This window comes from Euleptes europaea, chromosome 6 (genome assembly GCF_029931775.1).
Source record: "Euleptes europaea isolate rEulEur1 chromosome 6, rEulEur1.hap1, whole genome shotgun sequence".
Taxonomy (NCBI): domain Eukaryota; kingdom Metazoa; phylum Chordata; class Lepidosauria; order Squamata; family Sphaerodactylidae; genus Euleptes; species Euleptes europaea.
In genome coordinates this window covers 15,456,741-15,468,796 of record NC_079317.1, presented here as the reverse complement: position 1 = coordinate 15,468,796, position 12,056 = coordinate 15,456,741, and the positions used below count along the sequence as shown (strand labels likewise).

General features: G+C 46.2%; 1 protein-coding gene across 1 annotated transcript in view; it reads left to right on the top strand.

Annotated features, from left to right (window-relative positions):
• KIF26A (kinesin family member 26A) overlaps positions 1–12,056 on the top strand; it is a 194,649-nt gene that overhangs the window by 78,411 nt on the left and 104,182 nt on the right. Inside the window, exon 2 of the mRNA XM_056851244.1 lies at positions 6,081–6,596. Coding sequence (XP_056707222.1) covers positions 6,081–6,596 — 516 coding nt within the window. The remainder of the gene's footprint in view (positions 1–6,080; positions 6,597–12,056) is intronic.

Here is a 12,056-nt window from a genome sequence, read left to right as displayed (position 1 = left end):
TCTCTGATCTGGAGAACCGGGTTCGATTCCCCACTCCTCCACATGAGCTGCGGAGGCTAATCTGGTGAAGTGGGTTGGTTTCCCCACTCCTACACACGAAGCCAGCTGGGTGACCTTGGGCTAGTCACAGCTCTCTTCGGGCCCTCTCAGCCCCACCTTCCTCACAGGGTGTGTGTTGTGGGGAGGGGAGGGGCAAGTGATTGTAAGCCGGTGTGATTCTTCCTTAAGTGGTAGAGAAAGTTGGCATATAAAAACCTATTCTTCCTCTTCCTCTTCTTCCTCCTCCTCCATCTCCTCAGAATTCAGGGTTGCATCCCTGGTTCTCTTTTCCTCAGTCCCCACAACAACCCTGTGAGTTTGAAAGAGAGTGGTTAGCTCCAAGTCACCCCGTGAACTTCATGGTATGGGAGAGATTTGAACCTGGTTCTTCCTGTTCCTAATAAAATACTGTAATCGTTAAGCCACCATGGTAATTCAATGACAATTTCATACTCGAACCAGCCCACATTGGTCTATGGAAGTCCCAAGATGTAGTATATTTACTAGGAGCGCAACCCTAAGCAGATGCCACTCCTTCTAGTCCACTGGAGTCGTTGAAGACTGCCCTGGCCCTGCTAAACCAGCCGTGGCAGCTGTCCTACTCCTTCCCTGTTGCTTTTGGCTGTTGAAATACAAAGCAATGGTCATAAGATAGCTGTGTCTGTGCTTGTAGTCACGGGAAGGAGTGTCAGGCACCGGCCTGGGAAAGGCGCCCAGTGGTTAGGCCAGGTGGCGTTTCAAGGTCTAACTGTTGTTCAACCCTAGCTCTGTTTAGTCTTTGATCGTTCCTGGGAAAGAGGGGCTTGCCCTAGCAACTAGTAGTCATCTGAACGTTTACTTTCGCCTTTATATCGGCCATACCTGTAGTTTTCCTTTCATTAGTAGCCTTGCTAAGTTCCAAGTCAATTTCTGTAACTCGCTGTATATTTCTTAATAAACCAGCTTTTGTAGGAAGACCTGCCTGGAAGTCTGTTTGTGGGATTTATCTGGTGAGCCCAGAGCTGACAAGGAGATGGGCACAGGTCCAACCTGGCTCTTGTATGCAGCTGCCGCAAGCCCCACCCAAGCAGCTGAGTGGCACAGCTGGGGTTGTGTGGGGGAGGTAGTTGTGAAATTACTGCATTGTGCAGGGGGTTGGACTAGATGACCCTGGTGGTCCCTTCCAACTCTATGATTCTATGAAGGTTTCTGTACCATTTTTCAAGTTTGAGAGCTAACTACAACTGGCGCACAACTACAACTTGCCATTTATCTCAAGCGAGCAATTCTTAGCCGAACGAGGGTAATAATTAATTCCGAGCATCAGCGGCAGGGTATTTAACAGAAGCCGTAGATGTATGTCCTAATTAAAAATAGGAGGACGGTGGGTTTTTCATGCGATATTCGCTTCCTAGAGAGTCTTCGCAGCTTGGTATCAAGCGATACCGCTTGAGGGGGTTTGTGCACGTTGTGGTTTTTTTTGTTAAGTGTTTGTGTTTCGAAAGGGTTGCTAATTTGGGAGGACATTGTTTTAAGCAGCCCTAATTCAGATCACTTATTTGTTTTATTCTGTCCTTATTACTAATAAATGAAATTAAAGCCTACTCCTTCGCACCTCCTTCCAGCTCCATCTCAGAATTAAATGCACATAAACCTTCAGCTGGGCTGTGATCTTCCATTTAAATCCTTAATTGTCTAAAGAGCTCTCGACATGAGCCCTTGAAGCTGGTCGGTCCGTTGCGGGGCATTAGCGTTAGCTGCAGCTTTACAACGAGGCGGGATCTAATCTCTTGCGCTAATCCCTTCCATAGCCCTGGTTAGGGATGTGAGCCCTTGCAGGTTTTAGGAGATAGGCCGCCGCGTCTCTGAACCAGGGACGCAGAGGGGAGGGGGGCGAAGGTGACACGGGGGCTCCCTGGAAGCCTGGAATGAATTAAGATGCGCGACGCTCGCTCAGCGGAAAGAGAATAGGTGATGCTTTTAAATCAGCTCCTGGGTGTGCGTATCATAACACCTTCGAAGGCGGTTGTAGGCTTTCACTGCCTTTCTCATCAAAGCAGATGTAGCGTGAAAAAAAGCACACAACTTCTCCTAGAAGCCCAGGTACACAAATAATTAGAAATGGGAGCTGGAGACAGAGGTTGGCTTCTGGTATATTTTTGCAAGCAGTTCCATGTTCCTTTAAAGATATCAGAGGGACCACCCGGTCCCATGTATTTATGTTTTGTTTATTTATAGTCCGCTTTTCGCGCTGAGACTCAAGGTGGATTACAATGTGCGTGTCACTGCAGTCAATAGCATGAGACATCTAATAAGAAAGGATATAGGACTGGGGTTACAAAAACGTGAAACAGCAAGAAACTTTAGACATCAAACTGTGCAGAAAAAGCCGTTACAGATAGAGAAAACAATGCAGTAAGAGCAGGATAATAGATACAACAAAGAGATCATACTATACACAGTGGCACAGTCTACAGTCCTGTTCCCTTTCTAAAAGAGCCTCCCCGAACCATTCCGTCATAATATAGTCCTATTTTTTTTCCTGTCAAGTCGCAGCTGACTTATGGTGACCACATTGGGTTTTCCTGGGAAAAGACTTTCAGAAGTGGTTTGCATTGCCTGACTCTGCATAGTGACCCCGGACATCCTTGGTGGTCTCCCATCCAAATGCTGACCAGGGCTGACCCTGCTTAGAAGAAGAAGAAGAGTTGGTTTTTATATGCCGAATTTCTCTACCTCTTAAGGGAGACTCAAACCGGCTTACAATCACCTTCCTTTCCCCTCCCCACAACAGACACCTTGTGAGGTAGGTGGGGCTGAGAGAGCTCTAAGAGAGCGTGTGACTAGCCCAAGGTCACCCAGCTGGCTTCGTGTGTAGGAGTGGGGAAACAAACCCAGTTCTCCAGATTAGCCTCCGCTGCTCATGTGGCGGAGTGGGGGAATCAAACCCGGTTCTCCATATCAGAGTTTTATCCTCTTTATATTTACATGCTTTGTAATTATATGTTTGCTATTTGTATTTTGAACATGTGCATTTGGGGAGGGGCTGTGGCTCAGTTAGAGCATCTGCTTGGCATGCAGAAGGTCCCAGGTTCAATCTCTGGCATCTCGAGTGAAAAGGACCAGGTACTGGTGATGTGAAAGACCTCTGCCTGAGACCCTGGAGAGCCACTGCCAGTCTTAGACTATACTTACTTTGATGTGCCAAGGGTCTGATTCAGTATAAGGCAGCTTCATGTGTGTATATTTACATTCTTTGTAATTTGTAATGAATTCTTTTCTTCTTTTAATCTGGGCTGACTTGGCTGCTTTATGGAAAGGCAAGGTCTGAATGTTTTCAACAAAAAAAGAAATTGTTTCGAAGTGAATTGAAAATATTCTGAGAGGGATCTAAGTTCCTGTGGTGTATGCAGGCCTTTCTTTTTCCCCCACTGTTGTCTCTAGTCAAATGGGCTTTGCCAGCTTTTAGGGTGTTTCTAAAATCCATCTCCAGCCTACGTGCAAAGAGTGAACAGTTATCTATGCAAGTTGATGATTTGTCACCTAAGGGGAGGAAAAATTAAAAAGGCTGATTTTCGGGTAACACTAGAATCTCTTTTTGGTGTTCTGGGGTCCAGTTTTCATGGGTTGCTTATGACTTGCAAGCCTTTGAAAGCGAGTAGTAATATTAGTCAAGCTTCCTGCCAGGTCCAGTGTTGCTTCTGAGTAGGGAGAAGGCACATGTCATAAGAACATAAGAAAGACCCTGCTGGATCAGACCAAGGTCCATCAAGTCCAGCAGTCTGTTCACACAGTGGCCAACTAGGGGCCTCTAGGAAGGCCACAAACAAGATGACTGCAGCAGCAGCATCCTGCCTGTGTTCGACAGCACCCAATATAATAGGCATGCTCCTCTGATACTGTACAGAATAAGTATGCATCATGACTAGTATCCATTTTGACTAGTAGCCATGAATAGCCCTCTACTCCATGAACATCCACTCCCCTCTTAAAGCCTTGCAAGTTGACAGCGATCACCACATCCTGGGGCAGGGAGTTCCACAATTTAACTACATCTCTTAAAAAAGATCTCTTAAAAAAGGATCGGCTATCTAATTAAAAGGTAAGTGGATGAACAGTTACTGAGTGCGCTGCAAGCTCTGCTTGTGAGCTTCTGATAATCATTTTCATGCTGGGCATTATAGGGCGGTCGTGCTTATTACGGCTTATTAATCAGCGACGGAGAGTCTGCTAAGGAACTCAAGTGATGCTGGAGTGTGCATTAGCATGATGTGTATGAGAGCTCATCATAAAATAAGAGATGTCGTAGCTCAGCGTTTCACCCTCTCCCAAAAGCCAATTCCGTTCCCCCCCTTTCCCCCTGAATTAAAACTGGAGGCTCCCTTGTCTCACTTGCTTTTGAAAAGTTTTACTTCTCTGTTGTCAAAAAAGGAAGAATTGCCTGTGTTTTGAGCCTGTCCCCTTTTGGAAGTTAGCAAGCTCATTGCAGGGACTGATACAGAGAGACAACAGACAGCCTGCTCTGAAGGCTTGTGATTTTGCTGCGCCTTTGCATTTGGAAGTTGTTGATTAACTAGATACAGGGAAGTAGAAAAGGTATCTTCCCTTAGGCTGATTGGCAAGTCTAGATTGAACATCTAGATAGGATTGGTGCGATGTGCTATGTGTGGGGCTGCCCTTGAAGAGTGTCTGAAAACTACAATTGGTACAGAATGCTATTGCAAGAATGTTGACTGGCTTCCAGTTTGTTTCCAGACCAATTCAAGGAGCTGGTATTGGCCTTTAAAAACCTATTTGGCTTGGATCTAGCCTATCCTCCCTGCCCCCATATGCACCTAAACAGCCATTACGGTCATCTTCTGGGACCCAACTTCCCCATCACCTGAGGCTAGATGGGTGGAAACCCAGGAAAGGGCCTTTTTGGTTGTGGCACCAAAACTGTGGAATTCCCTCTCAAAGAAGATTCTCTATTGTTATCTTCTGCCAGTGGGTGAAGACCTTTTGGTGTTACTCGGTATCTCTTACTGACCCTCTTTCCTGTCTATGTTTTTAATTGTTATATATGTGTGCGTGCGTGTGTGTGTATTGTTTTGACATTGGGCTTTAAGGTGTAAGCTGTTCACCATCTTGAGGGCTCTGGTTGGGTTGAATGATGATGAAAATATTATAAATAAATAAAAATAAGAAGCAGCCCAGAGTGGTGAATCATACAGAGATGCAACGTGTAGCCTCATTTGGGGAATTCATGGGGGAATAGCTCAGATGCCTCTCCCAGGTTTTCCTTAAAAAAAGAGAGGCTGTTATGCCCAACTGCTTTTAAAACGCAAACAATGCTTCTTTAGTTGATTGAACGTATCCAGAGGAGGGCAACAAAGATAGTACGGGGTCTGGAGACCAAGTCCTATGAGGAAAGGTTGAAGGAACTGGGCATGTTTAGCCTGAAGAGGAGAAGACAAAGAGGGGATATGATAACCATTTTCAAGTACTTGAAGGGTTGACGTATAGAGGGGGTGCCGAGTTGTTTTCTGTTGCCCCAGAAGGTCGGACCAGAACCAATAGGTTGAAATTAAATCAAAAGAGTTTCCGTCTAGACATTAGGAAGAGTTTTCTAACAGTTAGAGCTGTTCCTCAGTGGAACAGGCTTCCTCGGGAGGTGGTGAGCTCTCCTTCCCTGGAGGTTTTAAAGAAGAGGTTAGGTGGCCATCTGTCAACAGTGCTGATTCTATGACCTTAGGCAGATCATGAGAGGGAGGGCATCTTGGCCATCTTCTGGGCATGGAGTAGGGGTCACTGGGGGTGTACAGGGGGAGGTATTTGTCAATTTCCCGCATTGTGCAGGGGGTTGGATTAGATGACCCTGGTGGTCCCTTCCAACTCTATGATTCTATGATCTATGAATAATTTATTTCTCTTGTCAGTTTAGTAAGTCTTCTGTAGCGCACAAGCCTACCCTGGCACACAGGTTCGGAGGTTACTAATGTCACTTGTACCTTGGTTGGTTTTAGCCTTGCCTTTTTGGTTTGGCCTTGACTCACTTTGCCTCTGTCCTCCTCTCGTTCCAGGACCCGCGGTTATCAGCTTTAATTTTCGACAAGCTTCAAGTGCCTGAATACTTACAGAAACCCAGGAGCGAAGGCGAGAGCAGGTGTGACGTTTGCGCCGCCCACCTGAACCAGCTGAAACAAGAAGCCATCCAGGTCATCCACAACCTCGACCCGGCCGGCTGCCAAGACGCGGCGGACCCTCCCCACAGTGCCGTGGCGATGGCTGCCGTGTTGCCGAGGCTGGCCCCCCCGAACGTGGTCACCGTGTCTTCTCAGAGGGACTTGTCTCTCGTGGCCGGGCCGGTGGGTAGGCAGCCAGGCAAAGCGACGGGCCTTTTCTCCACGGCGGAAAGGAAGAAGGGGATCGGGTGGCCGCAGGCGGTGAGCGGCTTCCCAAACTCCAGTGTTCAAGTGACTGTGGCTCCCAGTGGCCTTAGCGGGGCGTTGAGCTCGGTAACGATCCAGGCGCAGCAGTACCTCGAGGGGATGTGGAGCATCTCCCGGGTGAACAGCTTTCTTCCTCAAGCTTGTCTCGTAAGTAGCTGTCCGCACGGATTTGGGCATTCTGAAGGGTTTTTTTTAAATGTACTTCCTCCTTATTCTGTGTGGTTTTTGACAAAAGGTGGCTTTGACAATTTCACCCTGCACCAGCCGCGCTTTCTCTCAGCCCAGCTCATCTTGCAGGGTTGTTGTTGTGAGGATAAAATGGAGGAGGGTAGAGCAGGGTTGTAAGCGGCTTTGGGTCCCCGCTGGGGGGGAAAGCAGGGTATAATAATTCTCATTTTTTTAAAAAATATCTTTTGCCTGATTAATCAGGGCTCCTTTTTCGATGATCAGACCGTTTTAATTGAGTAGTCTGATTAATCCATACAGTGTTGCATAGGGATGCTGTAGCTCAGTCGCAGAGCATCTGCTTGGCATGCAGAAGGTCCCAGGTTCAATCCCTGGCATCTCCAGTCAAAGGGACCAGGCAAGTGAGTGAAAGACCTCTGCCTAAGACCCTAGAGAGCCGCTGCCGGTCAGAGTAGACAATACTGACTTTGATGGACCTTGATGGTCTGATTCAGTATAAGGCAGCATCATGTGTTCATGCATTCAAGTAACTGTCTGGTCTAATGCATATTTAATTTGAAGATGTGTTTAATGTGACTTGCATCCATATGAGAACCTTTTTTTTAATGCCGTCAAGTCGCAGCTGACTTATGACAACCCCGTAGGGCAGGGGTCCCCAACCATTTGAGCATATTTGGAATTCTGACATGGCAAGGTAGGCGCAGCAACAAAATGGCTGCCACAGAATGGCTACAGGAGCGGAGCCAGCCACCAAATGATTGGCACAGTTTAACTTCAGTAATACAGTGCCGATACTGTACAGTGCCGATATGAGGGAAGCCCCATCAATTTAATTAGTATATTCATTAAAGCCCCACCAGCACAATTGTTATCCAGCCAGCTGTTCGGCAACACCCATTTCCCCCCCTTCTTATGAGAAGGTTGCTTGCAAAGCACAAATTCATGTGCATGAGTTGAGTTAACTTTCTTCCACTGTCTGGGATCTTAAGTGAGGTTAGAGTTCTACATAGTGTGTAGGGTTGCCAAGTTGAGTTAACTTTCTTCCACCGTCTGGGATCTTAAGTGAGGTTAGAGTTCTACATAGTGTGTAGGGTTGCCAAGTTGAGTTAACTTTCTTCCACCGTCTGGGATCTTAAGTGAGGTTAGAGTTCTACATAGTGTGTAGGGTTGCAAAGTTGAGTTGAGTTAACTTTCTTCCACCGTCCGGGATCTTAAGTGAGGTTAGAGTTGTACCTCTTAGTGTGTAGAGTTGCCAAGTCCCTCTTTGTCACCGACGGAAAGTTTTTGGGGCGGAGCCTGAGGAGGGCAGAGTTTGGAGAGGGGAAGGACTTCAATGCCATACGTTACAATTGCCAAAGTGGCCATTTTCTCTAAGGGAACTGATCTCTTATCGGCTGGAGATCAGTTGTAATAGTAGGTGATCTCCAGCTACTACCTGGAGGTTGGCAACCCTATCAGTGTGTGTGTTGGGGAAGGGAACTAACTTTGTGGGCCAGCATTTTGCATGTCACATGTAATGGAAGTGTTTATCCATGATTTCTCGGCATGAGAAGGGAGTGGTGAAGAGTCAGGCATGCATGCGAACCCCACACATTTCCCCTTAAACCTTACTGGTTACATGTGACATTAGATTTCAGCCCTGCACGAAAGTAAATCAGCAAGGCTCTAAGTAAGCATGGTTACAGTTTCGGGTTGCCAGGTCCCTCTTCGCCACCGGTGGGAAGTTTTTGGGGTGGAGCCTGAGGAGGGCGGGGTTTGGGGAGGGGAGGGATTTCAGTGCCATAGAGTCCAATTGCCAAAGCAGCCGTTTTCTCCAGGGGAACTGATCTCTATCGGCTGGAGATCAATTGTAATAGCAGGAGATCTCCAGCTAGCACCTGGAGGTTGGGAGAAAATAAGTACCAACACAACGTAAATGCAACCTAAGTTTAGTACAGTGAAAAAGTGCACAGTGAACAAACATCAAACATTACAAGCAGGAAAAATACATGGCTCTCAAAGAGTCTCACGGAATCTTCAACAATCTTCACTGAAGTTCTTACTAAAGTCCAAAAGGCTTCAACAAGCAAAGTCCATAAGAAGGACGGTGGAAAAAAACGGATAGTGTGAAACGCAGTCCGGATTAACTTTAACGTTTTCACCGCCGCGCAAGCGGCTTCATCAGCACACCGTTCTAATATCGGGAGACAAGGCTCCTTCAAGGACCAGGACACCGGCCACCTGATAACACCATTGCTTGGCCTCCTGGAGGTTCATGCACATTTGCACTGCACTAAACTTAGGTTGCATTTACGTTGTGTTGGTACTTATTTTCTCCCAAATTCCATTAGTACCAAGTGCCTCTTTTCTCCACCAGCACCTGGAGGTTGGCAACCCTACTACAGTTGGCCTATAATTCTCTTTTTTGTACAGCTTCCTGCAGCCCTTTTTTGCCTCTGCATTACTTTATGGCTGCGGTTGGAATTTAGAACTGCTCTGATGAATGCGGGGAGGGTGGGGGAGGGTTAAGCTTCCTTTTGTTCAACGTTCTTGCATTTGAGTAGTCCAAGAAAGTTACCAGGTAAGCTGTACCTCTGTAACTGTTCCACGTCTACGTGAGCAGCTTCAGAACTTGTCATAAAAGTAGGCCCATAATCCTTTTTGACGCCTATGTAAATAATTACGGTCTAGAATCATTGGATTTTCTTTGTCCACTGAAGAGTATAATTATGAATGCTACTCCCTCCCCCACACTCATGCAATAGCTTTTCATTCACCCCAAAGTTAACAAACTGGAATACAAATTGTATGTGGTGTAGAGATAATCCTCGGATGACATACGACAGCTGTTCAAAATGGAACGGCTTCACTAAATTATAGGAAAATATTGAATTAAAAGTGCAGGAATGAAAAAAGTAATGTAATTACCTGCACTGGGCTTTGGTTGAGGTTCGGACAGATGCTGATGTTAATCCATGAATCTGTGAGAAATGTGCAGATAGATGAACAACAGTGAGAAAAAAAACGCCCTTTTGTATATTCCCAAATAACTTCATAAAAATGGATAATGTAGCTCTTGCGAGTGCAGTAAAAACATCATAGTAAGTAGAGCATGTTTTGCAAATGGATTTTTTCATGCAGTATATGCCAGAGCAAACGCAATGTGAAGTTATATGGGCCTCGAATGAAAGGCTGTGTGGGTATATTTACAAAAACATAGTAGGCTTTTCATGATAATTTCTCAAAATCCTGGCTTCAGAGGAACTATCCTGCTGAAGGCATTGAGCAAACATACATTAGGACTGGAGATGAGACCATCAAAAGCTCTTTGGTTCTGTTCAAACATCCCTGTATAGATTTCATTTCTCCATCCTGTGAATCTTTATTTCAGCACGGGGTTCTCTTTCCTGGTGCTGATTCCCCCACCCCATTAGAATTATAGAATCATAGAAATGAAAGGGAACCACCAGGGTCATCTCGTCCAACCCCCTGCACAATGCAGGAAATTCACAACTACCTCCCCCCCACACCCCCAGTGATCCCCTACTCCATGCCCTGAAGGTGGCCAAGATGCCCTCCCTCTCATGATCTGCCTAAGGTCATAGAATCAGCATTGCTGACAGATGGCCATCTAGCCTCTGCTTAAAAACCTCCAGGGAAGGAGAGCTTACCACCTCCCAAGGAAGCCTGTTCCATGGAGGAACCGCTCTAACTGTTAGAAAATTCTTCCTCATGACTAGATGGAAACTCTTTTGATTTAATTTCAACCCGTTGGTTCTAGTCCGACCTTCTGGGGCAACAGAAAACAACTCAGCACCTTTCCACATTATCTCACAAACTTATCTTAACTGCCCATCATCAGGTGTACAGTAGATTTTGGTAGTGAAATGAAGCAATGTATGTGCACGTGTGAACCAACCCCAACACGTTTCTGGTGTTCAGTTGCGTTGGGTATCCAGGTAGGGTTTCCTGGATGAAGAGGTTAGGATCAAACCTCTTATGAGTAACCAGAGGATAAATGAATGATGAAGTAACTAGTGATGAGATGCAAATGGCACGTGATCACAGACATGTGGACAGCGAGAGATGAGTAGATAGTGTTTGCAGGAGCTGGAGTAAGGAGAGCCCTTTGAACAGATTTTACAGAAGCTTCATCCAAATGGAAAGCCACAGTGATAAAAACAGGAATGGAGATTATTTTCAAGAAATACCAGGCAATCAAGATTGCCGGGCTGCTTCGCAGACGTCTACCTAGTCAGCAAGTTAGCTAATAGGCCTTGCTGGTGGGGTTCAGGTTGAAGAAAAGTTCCTGCAGAGACAAAGAAGAATAATGAAATCCGTCAGCTAATACCCAGAAATTAGGCATCAAAGGGTAAGGCATGTCTGTACCTCTGGCACCATTAGTGTCTCTCAGAGCAGATGTGGCAAAACATCGTAATGGGTGCAGGCTAATTTGAATCAACTTCATAGCACGTAGAAGCGACATTAGGTGGGAGAGGAAAACTGACATTCTTGCCCTAGCCGTACATGGATTTTTAAAAGAAAAATTACATATTACATTTAGATCCCCCCCTTTTTTTTGCATCATGGAACTCAGGCACCTTACCTAGGACTAGAGTTGCCAGCCTCCAGGTGGTGGCTGGAGAACTCCCGCTATTACGACTGATCTCCAGGCGACAGCGATCAGTCCACCTGGAGAAAATGGCTGCTGTGGAAGGTGGACTCTATGGCATTATACCCCATTGAAGTCCCTCCCCTCCCGAAACCCTGCCCTCCTCAGGCTACACCCCCAAAATGTCCAGGTATTTCCCAGCCTGGAGCTGGAAACCCTACCTAGGACTCCCTGGAGAGGTTTCATCCAGACACTGACCACGGGTAGACATGCTTAGGGCTCAATTATGCATAAGGCCTTCTTGTTATGCTATTAAAAATTTTATGTTCTGTTTTGCAAATGAAACTTCAGGAATTGCTTCAGCAAGGAGAAAACGCCTCCCCCCCCCCAAAAAAAAGTTACCCCTGAGCTGCTTTTATCCCTGCTGGAGAAAAAAGGGCATCTTTTAAGTTTTTGAGTAAAGCAGCTGTGTGATGATTTTATTCCATGAGAAAATGGCCAGTAGTTAAAGGGTTATAATCATAGAATCATAGAGTTGGAAGGGACCACCAGGGTCATCTAGTCCAACCCCCTGCACAATGCAGGAAATGCACAACTACCTCCCCCCCCCACACACCCAGTGCCCAGAAGATGGTCAGGATGCCCCCCCTCCCATGAACTGCCTAAGTTCATAGAATCAGCATTGCTGACAGATGGCTATCTAGCCTCTGCTTAAAAACCTCCAGGTAAGGAGAGCTTACCACCTCCCGAGGAAGCCTGTTCCACTGAGGATCCGCTCTAACTGTTAGAAAATTATTCCTAATGACTAGTTGGAAATTCTTCTGATTTAA